The sequence below is a fragment of the Eufriesea mexicana genome, unplaced genomic scaffold (assembly GCF_001483705.2).
Source record: "Eufriesea mexicana isolate 0111107269 unplaced genomic scaffold, ASM148370v2 scaffold20249, whole genome shotgun sequence".
Lineage (NCBI taxonomy): Eukaryota > Metazoa > Arthropoda > Insecta > Hymenoptera > Apidae > Eufriesea > Eufriesea mexicana.
The window spans coordinates 97,161-115,646 of NW_016927446.1; the positions used below are offsets into that span (position 1 = coordinate 97,161).

The window sequence follows — 18,486 nt, forward strand, 5'->3', positions numbered from 1 at the left end:
CTTCCTCCTAAAAAAGCAAAACAACCACCACCAAGACCAGCACCCCCACGACCGACCCAAGGACCTACCGGCCCTTTACGAGCAGCACCAGCACCACCTACACCTTCCCCTACTCCTGATCCCTTTGCAAATGCTTTCTCTGCTCAACAAGGAATTATGGATAACAATAACAGCAATAATTTTAATACGTCTACTGGATTTGCAGATTTTGCAAATTTTGATTCTAAGGTATGTATTTTTATATTTTTAAATATCATACAGTATCATTAAACATCATGCTCCTTTTTTGTTCGTTAATAGAACAGTTACTTTTTTAGCACTCTTAATTATGATAATGATTTCCTTCTTTTCTGTTTAAGTGTTCCCATATATTTTCCTGGTCATATTCCCTCTCTCACAATTTTGTCAATTTCTAGTATGTCATACTTTGTTATTATGCATTTAAAGTATATATTTATAAGTAAAATATATTGATATGATTTGAATATAATTTAAAATAAAATATTATTTATTTAAATGATTGTTAGCTTTATTTTTAAAGAATGTTATATTTAATTTCGTTATGTAATGTCATTTCAATATATTACAATATAATTTTTTAAAAAATATTTATGTTAAAAAAAAGAATTAATTATACTTTTTGTTTTATATTTAGGTAGAAGCTGCACAATTTTCAGTTTATTCATTGACCTGACTCCTGGAGCATGCTGTCTACAAATTAATTAATTTATTCTGTTTGTTCCAGTATTATATTTTCATTTTATAATATTGCATGATAATTTTTACATTACTTGATTACTTATATTTAAATAAAATATTCGAGTGATTCAACTAATTTAAATATTGCAGAGTATTAGACAAAGTCTTTAATAATATGTTCATCTGCCAGTGAAATTGTTTGAAGAGTTATTATTTTTATTTGTCATTTTGTATTTTTTGTTTCTTGAATACATTACAAAATTTCTCAACAATAATTGATTATAACAGTAGAAAATTACGAAGGGATTAATTTAATAATATACTGCAGATATATGGTAGCATTATTATTATAGTTTTTTTATATTATATATTAATCAAAGCGAATGGGCTCGAATATTTTGATTCGCTTGCAATTCAGTATATTTTAGTATTCAACAGCAGCCACGTATGGTGCAGCAGCCAGACGATAACTAGCGGTTTTTGCGCTATTTTTTCTACCTTTTCAGTAAACGAAAATTGACCACTGAAAAAACCCTGCTTCAGCCGGAACCAATACTGAATCGAATGGCACCACCCAGACCAACCAACAGAACACATGCAGTATCAACAGTAACTCCGAAGCTACCGGACTTCACAGAAGATCCCTTCAGAGACTATCGATATGAAGACCCTTTTAACATACCAGATCCTTTTGCAGACGAAACAGAAGATCTTAATGCAAATAAAAGTGAAACAACAGTAGGAGGCAATGTGGATCCATTTAGTTATGGGACAACTTCTGTACTTTCTCGTAAAAATTCATTCACAAAAAGCTTTGAAACTGATTTTTCAAATACCTTTTCTCTGGCTAAGAACAAAATTGATAAGGATAATGCTAAATTTGATGCTGATTTTGTGAAAGTATTCTCTGACGACAACAGAAATATAAAAGCCATTGAGTCTGATGCATTTTCAAATATCAAAATAAAAACAATCGATATCGATGAAGCATTTTCCACAAAAAATGAAAAGTCTGGTAGAAGATACGGACAAGATTTAACACACAATAGATCTAAAACTAGCTTTAACGATAAGAAATCGAAAAACGAGATTGGAAAAATTTGGAACGGTAACAACACGCCTTTAACGTTAAGCGAAGAAGAACAATTTGTTTGGGCTTCTCAACAAAGTCTAAAATTCGAGGAAGAAAGGCGCAGGCGTGAACAGCAAGAAGATGAGGAATTAGCATTGGCTCTTGAATTAAGTAAGCAAGAAAAATCTGGAGAATTATAAACTTTGTCTGTAAAGCACTTTCTCTTTGATTTATTTGATTGAATTGAAACATATGTATGTTTTCGAGCACAACGACTTTACAAATCTTGATAACGAAATCAGAACTGAAAAATAATATAATATGTTAATTTATTATTAATAATTATGAAATCTGTGCTAATGAAGACTATGAAAGATAATAGCATAAACTGTAATGCTTATTTTGAATACTATTTAGCATATCATAATTACTGTGACACAAGAACGGGAAACATAAAAAGGAAGTAATTAAGAAGTTAATCAACTAAACATGTATTGGTTCTAAATATAATCTTTTTAGTTTTCATTGGACACAATATATTTCACTATTCAACTATATTCTTACAATTAAATTTGTCAGTGCATAAAGTAATATTTGAACATAAAAAATTTCATTAAATTGCGCGCTCTTTTCGATACTCTGGTTTATCACAGAGAAATCGATCAATTTTGTAAAAAATAAAAAAGAGAAGGAAGAAAAATTAATCATTGCCTTGCAATATCGAATTTTAAGATAATGACACTTATATACTCGTAGCTGGTTGTACACTATCGCTAACGTTAAATTAGCATGTATAAAAGCAAAATATAATGGCAGATTATTGGATTGACAATAAAAAACGTTGTGTACACGTATTCCGTGAGTTCAAAGTGAGGGGAATAGTAATATAAATGATTATCCGCATTTGAACAGATAAAAGATTCTCAACGTTGTTATGTGAAATGCACTTACATAAATATATACATATAATATACATCTGTACATTTGCGAATAACAGCGGAATCTATCGTTTCTATTTATTTGATCTGCACTGTAAACAATGTCCTATGCATGATATTCTAACGTGATACATGTCTTTATCAATATTTATCGGAAGACATTGAATAAGCAAAATAAAAAAAAATTCTGGCTATGTAAACGTTAATAAGTAGGGATACATAAGACGTGCGACATATAAAAATTATTCAAACCTATTACATTAGTATGCTTTTCGGTATGTTATTATCGTGTATAAAAAAAATCAATTACAGGTTAAGATACAAATTTTGCGTTCCTCTAAATAGTACTAAAGCGCAATAAAAACAAAGTAAAATTTTTATTTCTGTTTAATTGAATTTAAAGTTAATTAACAGATAAACAAAAGCTGCGAATAGGAAAGAATGATATTTATTATGTTATAGTAGTGTAAGTGAACCGTTCCAATAACGTTTGTGAGAATGCCGTCTGATTCAGCTTTCGGTCTTAGTACGTCCCAAAGAAATAAGGTGTTCAGATAAAACGTAGCTCTGTGTTTGTCTCCGAAGCTTTTGCGTAGCATGGAATCATTCGAATCAAACACAAAGGGTCGCGTCTATCTTTACTTTTACTATTGTAATCATATAACTTTACAACGACAATGTATTATGCATGTTGTATATATTACTATCCGTATTATTTCATTATAATTAATACTATTACTATTATTACTATTGTCATTATCATCATCATCATCATCATCATCATCATCATCATCATCACTACCACCCCACTATCGTCGTTATCATTGTCATTATTACTATTATCATTATCGTCATCATAATCATTATTATTATTATTATTATTATTATTATTATTATTATTATTATTTTTACTATTATTATTATTATTATTGATGGCGTAGTAACTATATCATGAAACACCAGACACTGTCAATATATCATTTACCAGTGAACAAAAGGATAAAGTAAATGACTGTAAAATCGTATTATATTATGTGTTATTCATAAATACGATATTATTGTATACTAATATCGTTGTTTCGGATGCTTTGAATGAATGCATACATATATACATCTAGCGACAAATACATAAGTAACAACTTGCGAGGATTAAAGATATGTGTGCTAGAACTAACTTTCATCAGAATAAACCAAATGACCTAACGCCACGCTTAATTCGAATAATTTAGAGGGCCTCATCCAAAGAGTCGAATTAATCTTTGATTGTACCAACTATAGTCTACTGATAACAATGAATGATACATTGTTCGCAGATTTGATATTTTTCTGTCATTGTATGTTTGAAAATAATTCTGTTTGTGTAGTTCTAGTAATTTAAAGAACATTTTTGCTCATAACGAAGATCTAATCACTTTACAAACTGATATTAGTCTTTTTTGCTACGAATTGAATCGTTTTTCTACCTGTGTATCGATTCATGATTTTTATTAAAAAGTGAATGTTGATATATGCTTCTCAAGATGCTTTAAATTTTTCATTTTTGGAAAGTAATTCATATATATATTTTTTTTTTTGTAAATCTCGTTTGTAAACTGTAGCTCCTAGATTTCTGTAGAATATTTATTTCTTAGTTATAATAAAAGGAAGTTGGAACAATGGAGGAAATAAAATTCGATGAATTTTATATCTTTTCCTCAAATGCATTTAACACATTCTATTGCATGTATTATAACATAAATATACTGAAATAAAAAATACTTTAATAAAAATACATGCAAATACATAAGTCAAATCGAAGTATATATGCAAGCACTACTGAATAGCGTGTTTAGAATGCGTTAGGAAATGTGACTGCGGCATGTTTAAGCTACGTATAAATAGAAAACGCTATATTCCTTTTCGTTTTTGTTAATACTTAAGGGACGATGAACATATACAAATTGCATTATGTTGTAATAAACATTTTACATTTTATTTCACTGGTTCAAAACTTCAGAAACATGTATTTAAATTTTTAAAAAAAAAGTGAAAATCTGTAAACTTGTATTGGCAAGTTTCAAGAAAAAATGTTATAAATTTATTTATTATCTTATTACAATGTAATTAAACTTTATAATGATACTTGAATTATTGTTAAAATTGTTAATGAAATTAAACAAATTAACTCGTCCATTAAGTAGTAACGATAAAATCGCATTGGAATGATGCAAGTGCGAAGAACTCATTAATATCATTATTGATAAGAACGTTAATTTGTTACCGTTGTTACCAATGTACAGGTGTGTAAAGTGAGTAAGTATGTAGCATTATGTTTTTTTTCTGTTCACGCTACATTTGTTGTGCCGATATGTCCGAAGTTGTAGGTCACATTCATGAAAAATTATGAAAATATGGATGTCCAATACGAGTTTATTTATCGATACCGATACACTTGTTCACGTTGTTTCGATATTCTCGATATAAACTTTCATTTCCGACATGTTTAAAATGATCGACATAGCATTATCGTACTACGTATCATTAAACATTCTATTCTGTCACTTATTTCATACATTTTATTACTTTAATATTTTAACATTATTTCGTGATACCCTTTGCTATTATAAATGTCGAATATTCTTTTTCTTAATACTTTGGGATATTTAGTACAAAGAATTAGAAACTTTTCCATGTTTTTCTTCGTTAAGATATATCATGCTACTTCTATCTGCCTTATAAAAGTTACGTGCAAAAGAAATTCCAACAAATTTTTAACAGCACTGTCGAGAATAAAGATAACATCGTTAAAGGTATCACATAGGCATGAATAAAAAAGATTGATATAACGTAATCCATATCGAAATTGTTATGATTCACGTGCAAATGACACGAATTTTTGAATAATACGCGATAAAGCTATATATGTAAATGTATTTGAACTATGTATAATTAACTATGCAAATTATTAATCCCCCAACTGGTGCGTGGTAATGGAAGTCGACTTGTATACGGTGTACTGTGCATAAAGAACGCTGGTTTTTTTTTATATATATACATATATATAAATATACATAAATTTAGAAATTTGGGAAACATAAAATGGAAGAGAAGAAGGGAGCTGTAGCGATGCTTAATTTCATGTCCGCGACTCCCCAGTAGTAACAATAGGAAAGGTGTCGCGAGTCACTTTGTTCTTTGTGTGTAATCAGCAGAAGCACTTTCAAATAGCGTATGTTACATTAATTATACAAATATACATAAATGTATGTATTTTCGGTAAACAAATTCTCCGAGAGACTGAACATTGTAGCAGATCGTCCTTCGAAAAGACGAGATTTCGGGTAGAGAAGGTTTCTTCACGCGACTTTTGTATCTTCGAGAATATCTTGAAAAAGATGTTCTTGATGTTACCTTTAACAGGTGTATCATCATATAGTAATTAATTTTGTCGACATTCTTCTCGAATCGTAAAATAATGCGACAAAGTGTAAAAATGCTTGAAAAGATGTTATATTACGGTTAATTAGAAGAAGCAGAAAAAGTAAGAAAATTACCTTTCGAGACGAATTTGAATCTTCAAGGTAACGTTTTGCTTTGAAGATGCGTTTTTTTCAAGCTCATCGGAGAAATCTTCATCGTCAAGGACGAGGTTAAAAAGAAAAGCATTCCAAAAATACTTGCGAACTTCAAATTTCTCCATGAGTCCACATTGGTGGAACCTCGTCGATGCCCATTTGCAGATAAATGGTATCTGAATATACATAAATGCATAAAAGTTATCGAGATTTGTTTGCTGTTTGTTTAACGTTAAAATTAAAAAAATGCTGCACGTGTGTATATGTAGATGATCCGCACGCTAATCATTTTTTTCGATTTTCATGTACCGCGAAAGTAGACAATTTTGAGACTGTATTATAATATTATCATACCCACGTGTATTCCAATGTGTCTAAAATTTAAGATACATTGAAATTGTGTTATACGAAACAATTCTCTTTAGTACGAAAAAAGAGCATTTTTTTATATAACAGTGTAACGGAATTATAAGTTCTTCTTGTTAAATTTATTCGTTGGCGAATTGCACCTCGTACGAAAGGTATTATGTTCCTTTTTCGTTGCTTGTACTGTAGCTGACTTCAAATAATTTCAATAACACGTTTCGTGCCGGCTGGTTAACCCATAAAATCGGTAAAAAGTATCCATTTATCGAAAATATTCTTCCGTTTAATATTAATCTGAAATAAATGAAAAAAAAAATTAACAGTTTGTTATATAATCGCAATTTTTCTACAATTTTTGGATCGAATATGTTATTTGATATATTAAATGTTTTACGGCATTCAACGTGTTAAATGTCTTTGCTCAACCACTAAGTATTGCGTAAGATGTCTGTTTCTATTTCGTAAAATGGATGGAAAAGAATATATTTATTGGTTTTTGTGTTACAAGTTGACAAATTAATTAGAGTCTGATCATTTGAGACACACTGTTGTACGTTCTAAATATTCCTGAACGCTCGCTATTTAGCTGGTAACGAAGGTAATCTGTTGGCCAAGCGTCTGCCAAAGCGCACGCGAATACTAATTTATTATTATCGTTCGTTGGAACTCGCGTTAAATGGACATCGTTCATGCCCGACGTGATTCTCGAGCAAACGTAATTGATGATCCTTCGTCGAACTTATATATTAAAAACTTAAATATTTTGCGAGTACGACAGAAACTGCATTTCGCTAATAACGTTAAATATTTTTTTCAAAAATGAAAAAACAATAATTCATCGTCACTATTTTCAATCTTGTTTCATATTATCACTCTTTATTCATTTATAATATATCGTTTCTATATTTTTGCAAATATCGAGGAACTTAAATGGTACTTTGTAATCGAATATTTGAAACTGAATAGAAAATACTAAAATTTCTAATCAACTTTATCCCTACTTTCCGATAAAACAAATAGCGAGTTTACGATCAGGATTTGTTACATGCAACCACCCCGCGGTCATGTGATTAACAGATATATTGTACCGATGTTACGAATTCTTATAGGTAAATACGTACATATATAGCAAACCGTTGTTTTATTATAATATAACCTCCTTGTATATAATAAGTTTAAATATACAAACATCTGGTTCACTATGTGTACATTAACCTCTATATACTTATTTTTTCCTATTTTATATTTTCGATGTTCTTTAAAAGAAAATATTAATTTTAAACTTACTTGTTCAAATTTTTGCTTCGAACATTCTTTGCCATTCGAAGAAGTGATTATGTATTGATAGTATCATCAAAATATACCTCAAATAGATTTTTAAAATATTTTTGACATTTTTGCAATTTACTATAACAGCACTTTTGCTAATGTAACATATTTGATCTTTATTTAAAATTTTTAGTTTCATTTTATTAAGTTGTTACTTTCTTATCGATTTGTTTTCAATATAAAAGTTTAAACATAATAATTTAATACATTTGTTTAAGTTCAATTAAATATTGAAAAATTCGTATTAAGCGATAGTAATGTTAATGCATTTGATTATCATGTAAAGAAAAACAAGTTACGCCCCTGAAACGTCGATTTATTTACCGCAAGATGTCATCATTGCGAAAATACATTCGTACCTGGTCATACCGGTTTTAAATTTAAATAAAAATAACATTGTTATCGTAAACATATATTATCAACTATTCATTAAATTTTGTAAATCTTTCTAATAAAAGACGAAAAAAATTAAAATTAATATTTATTACACATGCAATATATTATATATTAAATATTACAATACGTAAAGAAAAGTGTATATATTTTCGTATCATTATTAGAAAAAATGATAGGATACAAAAATATGACGTATATTTAAAAATACGAAGATATTACTAATTAGATAAATACAATACTTTCTTAATAAAAAAAATATAATATAATTAAAATTATTTAAAAAATTATCGATTAGAATCATTAATAATATTACTAAAAATATAATTTATTTAATCACTATTTATTGATTTGAAAGAAAGTTAAATCGATGCAAAGTATCGTATCTTTTTTGTCGAATGCCTTAAATAGCCGCTTCTTTTAAATGCGGTATACCTTTTCTATTGTGATCATCGTATCGTTACGCATTTCGAAACGAAACCGTACTATGCAAAAGTACACTTAGCGTGATTGAAAGATTATTTGACTATTTGGTTTATTTTACTATGTTTTGTAAATAAATTAACCATTCATACATCATTAGAACATCTATTTTTGTAAAATAAATAGTTTGTAGAAGAAGGACTCAGAATTTGTGCAGCAGCTGATGTGTAAAGATGGCCAAGCTCAATACAAACAAATAGTGATCAGTGATGTGCTGATTTTACAACTGACTCTGCGCCTTAGGGGTGAGTAAATTTAATTCATATACATAATATCGATAAATAGTTTTGTTTTTCAATTACTCCAGTATTTTCTGGAAATATTTAAAATTTTCAAAAATATTGAATGGTAAATGACATCTGTCCTGACCTGCTCAATAAAATTTCTCATTTACGTCGAATTTACGACAGCATTGCCTTCAGATGCAAAATTTTGCAAACTGATCCTTATACTTTAATTAATGTGTCGTTTACAATTTTATCAATGTCTTTCCAATAAACTGTAAAAGATAAAGTATTTTAGACCCCTCTTTTTTAAAGATAAGAAATAAAACTTAATCTCTTAAATTATCAATGCATTGATTTTAAAAGAGGTTTTTATTTGCTATTTTTATTTGATACTTTTTATATTTATAATTATTTACAGGTTTTTTAAATCTTACTGACTTTTTACTACAATATTTTTATATTTATAGGCAAATGGTAAGGAAGTTTATTTTGTTGCACATTAAAAAATGGCTTATGATCCACGTAATATAAAGTATACATCAGAAATGCATAACCATCAGCATAATCAGCCTAACATGACTGGCTATACATATTCTGGACATCCAGTATCGCATGTTCAACAAACAGATGAAAATAGAAATGAGAATAATTGTGGAAACAAAGAAGCATGTTCTCAAATATCTCATCAGTCTTCGGGTACACAAACTATTCAAAAAGTAGATGCAGCAACTATGACTGATCCATTACAAATAGACTTTAGACTTACTTCTGAGTACTTAGCACGATGTTCTAGTACATTAGGTTTACCATATGTAACTAAATATGAAGAAAATAGTAATAACTCTACACATAATTGCCAAGAAATTCGACCGAAAATTGAATTTGAAGTTGAACCACAGCATATCAATGGTAAATGCATACAGAGAAATGTAATACAAATTCTGTATATTTTATTGTATGTATAAAAGTGCTTATTATAAATTTTATTACAAATATTTCAGGTATGTTAATCTATCATTGTCCAGAATGTGCATATAGATTTGAAGATCGAGAAGCATTACATGAACATCTAGAAGATCACAGACAAAGACCCCATATCTGTGATATTTGTGGTGCAAGTTTAAAGCGTAAGGAACATCTAGATCGTCACAAACAAGGACATAATAAAGATAGGCCTTATCAGTGTAATATGTGTTGTAAAGCATTTAAACGTAATGAACATCTTGCACGTCATATGATTATTCACTCAGGTAGCAAAAATCAAGTTTGTACAGAGTGTGGCAAAGCTTTTTATAGAAAAGATCATTTAAAGAAGCATTTGCAAAGTCATAATAGTAGTAGAAGCAAAAATTTAAATAGTTCACAGAATAATCAGAATAGCCAAAATAATGGTGAAGAAGGATTGAGTAGTTTTGCAATGATGATGAGGCAGGCTGGGCCGCCTTCGTTTTCTATTTTGAGAACTTAATACATTTTTATCTTAATCTTAAAACAAAGTTGTTTTGTAATTTAGGCAATTTAAATTTAAGAGATTGATACAGCGAGCTTTATCAGAGACACTTTCATGATATAGCAGAGTAGTTGTTGATGGTTCTGAATTTTGCAGTTATATATATGTATTAGTCTGGAAATGCTACTTACATGTAGCAAAAAAAAAGAAGAAAAAAGAACAAATGGGCTCTAAAATAATTCTGTAAATTTTATATTTCTCTTTTTAATGTCTCTAATATGCACAATATTCTTAAAGTAAGAATGTACCTGTTAAGAGCAGTTCTTTGAAATATAATATATATATTTAGATACTTTAAACAATTTTATTTAAAAAAGATATTTATATAAATTATTCAAGCTTTTATATAAATTACAACTGGGTATAAGCCTAGCACTGTTAATTTTTTTTTAGATTTCACATTCGAGATAATATCCAAAATGTATGAAACAACAGAAAACAATAATTTACTAATAAAATTTTAGTTTGGAATTTAATGAAAGAACAATATATTAATTAAATATATTCTAATGCATTCTAAATTAAAATAATTTTTGGAAAATTAACTTTTAAATATTTTCACTAAGTAAAAAATTATACAAATACTTTATAATGCAGTGCACAAATAATTCTTGTTATGCTCAAGATATTTAAAGAAGATATGTATTTGTTATATATATGATGTGTAAAAAGAAAATACATGATTTTGTTTTCTGCTAAAATAACGGTATCAATCATCTTGGATCATGTGCCTAAAAAAAAACAGCATAATAACATTTATCTTTGCACGTAATTATGAAAAAGGGATATAAAATTAACATTAAGAATAGTTTGTAATCAATGGGATACATTTTTTAGCTCTAACTGCAAAAGGAACATTGCATAAAAGCTATATACTTTAAATACAGTAAAAAATTGACAAACATGATATTCTCAAAATGTGAAATCGAAAAACTATTTAATTATTTTATATATAACTGCATAATTATTTTTGTTTTATTTATCTTTATATTGTAAATTGTGAGTATTTAGGACTAACAAAAATTTGATTCAAGTTGAAGTCTTTTAAAAATACGAGCAATGTTCCTTAATGTTTAAAGTTGAAACAGTGATGAATGTAAGGATATGTCACGTTAAATAATAATTTAAGACTGCAGGTTACATTGTGCGAATGTCAGTGTATGTGTGTGAGTTATTGCATGTGTGTGCTATATGCAAATATATAAAGACGTGTATAACACTTATTACATGCGTAATATATTACATGTTACATATTATACACGTATTTATACATGAAATGTTATGTCAAATTGTCCTTGTACATTATTTATATTTATCAAGAAAACCGACCATATATCGGCTTTATTATGTAATGCTTCCAAGTGTACATAATCGGACATATTACATGAAATATGTTTAACAAAAGATCAACGTTTTGTTATCGGTTGTAGCAATTACGATGAAACTAATAAATCATTATTACATAAAATTATAAATCGTTTAAAATTAAATCATAATATTTCGCAAGTTGCTGTTAACAGGATATGGAGAAAGAAGGAATTGTGAATAATAAAAATTAGCATATTTTCTGAGATGACTTTTCATACAATTTTTATATATATATATATAGATATATATTATATATATAGGGTATTACATAAAGCAGCACTGGGAAATGTCCGAAAAAACGTTCACAAACTTTAAACTTCTATCCTCGCAACCTAAATTCGTCTGTCTGTATTTTTTTTTTATACCTACATATCCCTTTTATACGTTTTCTCTTTTCATCTACTACATAAGTCTTGCTTTTTTGTTTGTCTCAAACCATACCTCTTTCCCCGTTCTTACATTCCTGAAGATTACATGTTTCTTATGCACTCTATACAAAAATAAAACGCTGAGATCATCAGAGGGTTCGCATAGTTATACACAATTTCTCTTAGTTCTTTCTTTCTTTTTTGTTTTGCCTTTTTCTCTCTCTCGCTCTCTTGCTTTCTCTCTCTCTCTCTCTCTCTCTCTCTCTCTCTCTCTCTTTCTTTCTCGCCTTCTCCCTTTTTACTTCCCGCCTGTTCTTCCTTTTTTTGATTTACGCACCATGACGAACGAACGGTATTATTTTACTCTTTCTTTTGTACCTTGGAAGACTGCGGTACAAATGTTTCGATGAGGAACAAATGGAAATAAAGAAAAAAACATGGTGGATTCAAACGAAAGACTCATTACTATATCCCAAGTAAAATGAGTTTTTAAATTTGACTATTTACCTTTCTTTCTTCTTTATTATCTATCGGATGTCCGGAAAATCCACAACCGGAAACGCAATCTTAGACTGAACAATGAACAATCTTGAAAATGAACAGTGAGGGAATTTCATTCGAAGGAAGTACATTGTTCATCATTGTTACGTCTCTGTTAAATACTTTTGTTTTTTTTTTCCTTTTTTCTTTTTAAATTCGAAGCTACTAGTAATCGTAATTGTGGCAGTATCTATATGCTCTTTAAACATACGGTTTATCATAACACGCTAAATGGCGATGAACAAATGGGAAAGTTTAACAAAGATATTTTGAAAACGAGGAAGATACAATTCAGTTCGAGATATCATTACCGAAAGGTCAAGTTTTCTAAACAATATCCTACTCGTGTATTAAGCGGTGTTGAAATTAATATCAATACGGTTTATATAAAATATTCACCATTCACAATTTGGCTAGTCTATTACAAAAGTATATACCTTGCTAATATTTGATCGGTCGCAATGTAAGTACCTTGCGCTATTTCGAGTAATCTATAAAACGTCAGCCTTTGCAGTCTCGTAAAAAATTGTAAGAATATCTTTCTTACGGATCTTTAGTATTGCGTTTGTATTCGATAAAAGAATTCCTTAATAAAATCCGTTAGACTTACTAAAACGAGTTATGTATATGATCTATTGGCACCCTCTGCACTTACGTCATCGAATAAAAATATCCACGATAGTAGAAATAATCGAAACGAACAAATTATCTAAGTATCTTTAATTCTATTCCTGCATTTCTCGTGTATTTCTCTTTTTTGATGAAGTCGAAAAAAATATTCGACAAATGTTAAGTCTGTGAACTAAACTTAAGATTATCGTATTGTCAGAAAGATTGATCGGTGCAAAGGGTTAAAACCATCGTCACAGTTTAGCATATTATCGAGTACAAATTAAAAGAAGAGAAAAAAATAAAGAAGGAAACTGTCTCGTTGCGTCGCGGACTCTCCGGCTACTCGGTAGATGTCTATTTTACGCGTAATGACTTATGTGCAATGCGTACTTATTATATCCCTAGGCTATTGGAAAAAGAGGAGTTTAAATGCTTTGTACTATGTCGAGGAATTTGTATATCTTTCCATATTTTCCTTCCGTCGTTACTCGCCTGTTGTGCTGACGTCTCTGTTTGAAAAACCGGTAATCACATTTATGCACACGCGCACAGAGGACGCACGCAAAAAACGCAAGCACACACACCACGCCGACTGGACAAGCCGAGAAACTGAACCGCGGCAGCTGGATTCTTCGATAAAATATACACGTAAGAACAGCGCCCGTTGGTTCATGCAAAACTTCTTCTGTCTCGCTTTAATCTTTTACGGTCTAGCTTCTCTGCGTCTTTCTTTAATTTACAACCTTTACTAAACAATTTTCTTTTGTTACTCCGACTCGATCAAATCACGAGTCAACCGCTTAATTTTTAACGGACTTCGGAGATACGTAAAATACGTCGAACGTAACGATAATCTTCCAGAAACCAACGTTGAACTTAAACATAACAATATACTGCGAATTCAACGCAAAACTTTTATATCTGCATTCGTCTAAAGAAGAGATAAAGGTAGACCGTAAAGGACTATATATGTATGTACACGTGTACTAGCTGCGTCTTATGTCTAAGGTTACTTAACAGAAACCAACGGCTATTCGGTGAATTCTATAAAAAATTATGCATCTCTCGAGAACTCATTTTCTTCTTTTTTTGTCTTTTTTCCTTTTTTTGAAAGCGATGTATCTTTTACTTGGTGTTCATCTTAAGACTATCCCTCTTTCTTTTTTTTCGGCTCGTTATATACAAGGAGAAAAGTGCGCAGAGGTCGCTTTAGCTCCTCTAAATATATTAGCGCATATTTTGACGTTTTGTTATTGTACTCTTTAGCAACTCGTACGCGAAGTAAATTATTACGCTTCACGCCGACGCCATTTAAATCGAATTCGTTTTCGGCTCTATTCTGGATTAGTACGATTAAGTGCTTTTTTCGACACTGCGTAGAAAAATATGGTTTTCATTGTCACCCTCATATCTCTCAGTGAATCGCGTTTGATTTACAACAAACTGTTATTTTTTAAACTTTTAGTTTTTTTCTTTTTCTTCCCTGTTCGAGCAATTACCTTTACGTTTGATCGCTCGTTGAAAACAATTGGTTTTACAGTAGCTACGCTGTAGATTAGTGAGAAACCAATGCTCGAAATTGTGTTTACTCGTACAGCTTGAATTTCTGGAATTTTCGTGATCGACGAGACGATTTTAAGCGGTCGACTACCAAGATACCATTGGCAATCGTGATGTTTCATTTCGAGCAATGATTACTTTTGAACTTACTAGAGAAATAGAATTCGAGTATCTAATTGTATCGCTGTAAATGAATAGTGTACAAATGACACAATAACGTAGTATCTCGTGTAATTAATCCTCTATAGTTTCAAATATTATAAAAACAAAATACTATACGTTTTAAGATTTTGTCACGATGATGTAAATTTTTAAGACTCATATACATTTTCACCTTTTTTTTAAAAAATTGAAAATTGTCAATGTTTGTAGAAGTTTGATATTTAAAATTAGTTAAATATTGATTTTAAAAGTCGTTTTATAGTCGTCCGATTTGCAAGAGTGATCTATAGAGTATTAAATAAACGAGTGCAAAAGATGTTCTTATGTACTTATCACGCAAAGCAGAAACCATACAAATTTTCGTGAATTTTTTTCGCAAGATCTAAGACTTTTCCTTTATGTCTTTTTTCCTTTTTCACAGTTTTGAGATAAACTGCAAAACAAGATGTACGTAAATTCAATTTGTTATTATCATTTTGTCTTTTTTCCATTCTCTCGTTCTCGGTTTCACTCGCAATCTCTCTCTTTCATTCTCTTAGCTCGTGCAACTTAGGCAATAAAGGCCTATATCTTACGACTACTTATGCTCTATAAAACGCGATTAGATACTACTATCGATTACAAAAACGGAAAGTATCTGGCCAACATTGAAAACAGGATGAAAACAGAATCGTTTTCAACCATCGAGTTCGCGAAACAGAGTTCTTATTCTCGCCATCCTTCGTAATATAAACTAATTTTAATTCTTTCGATCCGCGGTACAAAAGAAAAAGAAATATCTACATATTTAATGCGCGAAAAGAATAAGTACTAAATGTATACACAGCGCTACCAAAATTGGCTCAAAATTTTGATCTTCAGAAACGAAAATAAAAATTTCTTATTTTATGCGAGTAACAAATTTTCGACATTTTTCTTATGTTTAATTTTCATTATTCAACGAAATGGTACGAAATTTCTAAAATATCGAGGACACTGTTTGGCATTAATCGAAACAGAAAGATACAGAAAGAAAAAAACGTGCTTCTTCATTTTGTTTACTGCCATTCTCCTTTTGCGAACAATTCGCCTGGATCCTTTCTTTTCCTTTCTTTTTTTTTTTTTCGTTTAAAAAACACACGTCTTACTTTTTTCTCTTTCAATCTTTCAATCATCATTTTCGCATTATTAAAAAATATTTCATCTTCTTCCTCTCTCGATCACCCGTTCAACCGCCTTTTGTTCATCTCTTTTTAGCTTGTTCACGACGTAAAAAGAGTGTCGGATGGCGACGAAAACGACGAAAAGGTTGCGAACGGGGGACGAAAGAGGAAAGGAGCATACACAGGGTGTCCCGAAAAAGAACTATGCACGAGGCCATTTCCATGGACTTTGACTTATAAGGTGGAAAAAGTATGCAGATGCGGTTAAAGTCCAGCGCTATGCAAAGGCACCGGAGAATTGTTATTTTTTTCCTTCTTTAGAGACGCGTCAACTATTTTTTTTTCTTTTTTTTCCTCTAGGAACACCAACTACGCCTATTATCTCGACGAGGTGATCGGTTTCGAAATATCAAAGCAGACGAACTGTCCACCCCATCGAGTGTGGAAATATCAGGTTCTTTTTTCTTTTTTTCGTTTTTTTTTTTTTTTCTTTTTTTTTGGCTACCCTTGAAAATAGACCGCTTCTTGAGCCTCTCATTTGTTTAATCTCTCAAAAAAATCGTACGTCAAACTTCTGAAAAATCTTTCTCTCACTTTCTCGCTCGCTGTTGTTTTAGTTTTATAAATCGTAAAGCTATTTGTTATTATTCTCATTTTTTTTCCGCGTAGTCCATTGATTTCCTGTTCCGAAAAAATTTGATATCTTTCTCTCACAGTATGTATGTATGTATGTATGTATGTATGTATGTATGTATGTATGTATGTATGTATGTATGTATGTATGTATTTATATTATATTGTATATATATATATATAACTACGCATATGTTAACGTTCTTTCTTTTCTTTCCCTTTGTTTAATCTCTCACAGGCTCTTTCTTTCTCTCGCATTTTCGATTATATATGTGCACACGAGACACACAAACACACGTTCGACGCATTTTTTGTCCGATTCGACGCGCGCGCGCGCACACACATGCATTTCCATACACACGGACGCACACACACATACACGCACAAACGTATCCGCATCCTTTATTTTTTCTCTCTCTTCGTCTTTCAACTTACATATCATAGTAATCTTATTTTTTTCTGCATCTTGTATACAAACTTACTCGCTAAAACATATAACCTAAGGTGTACTCTCTCTTCTCTCTTCTTTTTTTTTTTATGGTTACAAGTACATGGCGGTGGAGTATTTTAATACAGCTCGTTCTTTTATATTTTTTTATGTGTGTCGTGTGTGTGTATATATATATATATATAGCTTTTAGTATATATATATATGTATATATATATTTGTATATAATATTTTTAGTACATTCTTATATTTGAGGTCTGACGAATCCTGAATTTTTTATATTACCTGCTAGAACATACGACTTGCTAGAAACATGATGCGAAAGAGTCGGTGAGGATCGATTGGAAGAAGACCAGAAATTTATGTAATTATTTTAACAGAACTCAGAGAACCATTAGGAAAAAGAAAAAGTATGTGTGTATTTACGCTCGAACGTGAGAAAATAATTAAAAAATATATCAACGATAGATTTGTACGTCTATCCTATCTGTATATCCTAAGTTCTTTACAAAATACTTTATAGTCTATCTATCTCGTAAGCAGTAATGGATCGCCGAAACGCGTCGTCCTCCCAACAAATACGATGCCTTTGATCTTTTCCTTTTCTTTTTTTCCTCTTGTAATAACGCATCACATTCCTAACTACATTTACACGTTATGCTTCTGTATTTTGTTTTTTTTTTTTTTTTCCTTTTCACTTTACATCGCGTAAACATGTTTAACCGTTGTTACGCGTAACGTTTAAAGACATACACGCCAACTAAAGAATTAAAAAACAAAATTGCAGGTGTTAACGATATGGTAGACTGAATATTGCCTGTGGCAAGAAAGTATCGGCGAAGGGAGTTCGAAGGAAATGGCACACTGAATAATACTAAACGAGGAAGAAACGGTTGAAAAGAACATCAGACAAGTCAGACAATTTGAAGAAATGTCATTTTTGTCCGAAATGATCACAGTCCGTGAGAATATTTCACTTTCACGATACGGATAAATAAGAGAAAAAGAAGATTATAAAACTAGCTTTTAACGACGATTAATTGAATATTACCATAATATGTACGTATAAAAAATTATAATTA

At 30.3% G+C, this 18,486-nt stretch overlaps 2 protein-coding genes and 1 long non-coding RNA gene across 4 annotated transcripts in view; 2 read left to right on the forward strand and 1 right to left on the reverse strand.

The window, feature by feature from the left end:
- Eps-15 (Epidermal growth factor receptor pathway substrate 15) overlaps window positions 1-2,038 on the forward strand; it is a 10,467-nt gene extending 8,429 nt beyond the window's left edge. Inside the window, exons 13-14 of the mRNA XM_017909636.1 lie at window positions 3-228; window positions 1,243-2,038. Of these exons, the coding sequence (XP_017765125.1) occupies window positions 3-228; window positions 1,243-1,971 (955 nt within the window). The 3' untranslated portion in view covers window positions 1,972-2,038. The remainder of the gene's footprint in view (window positions 1-2; window positions 229-1,242) is intronic.
- A 3,382-nt stretch (window positions 2,039-5,420) lies between these two features.
- LOC108554389 (uncharacterized) lies at window positions 5,421-7,779 on the reverse strand. 2 transcript variants are annotated; one of them, XR_001890704.1, is made up of 3 exons: window positions 7,176-7,779; window positions 6,243-6,923; window positions 5,421-6,099 (listed from the first exon to the last, which is right to left on the reverse strand). It is a non-coding gene; the product is annotated as an uncharacterized LOC108554389 (long non-coding RNA). The 2 variants fall into 2 exon arrangements; XR_001890703.1 differs by having other exon boundaries at window positions 7,024-7,779.
- A 1,757-nt stretch (window positions 7,780-9,536) lies between these two features.
- LOC108554398 (zinc finger protein 16) lies at window positions 9,537-10,529 on the forward strand. Its single transcript, XM_017909659.1, has 2 exons — window positions 9,537-9,970; window positions 10,063-10,529. Exons 1-2 carry the CDS (start codon window positions 9,568-9,570, stop codon window positions 10,527-10,529), a joined length of 870 nt encoding a protein of 289 aa, XP_017765148.1. The 5' UTR covers window positions 9,537-9,567.
- Window positions 10,530-18,486: the final 7,957 nt, after the last annotated feature.

What these genes read in the sequence shown, in the direction of transcription:
- LOC108554398 (XM_017909659.1), top strand. Translation starts at nt 9,568, where the DNA reads ATGGCTTATGATCCACGTAATATAAAGTATACATCAGAAATGCATAAC. An exon ending in TGAACCACAGCATATCAATG is followed by an intron (nt 9,971 to 10,062) that starts GTAAATGCATAC and finishes CAAATATTTCAG; the next exon opens with GTATGTTAATCTATCATTGT.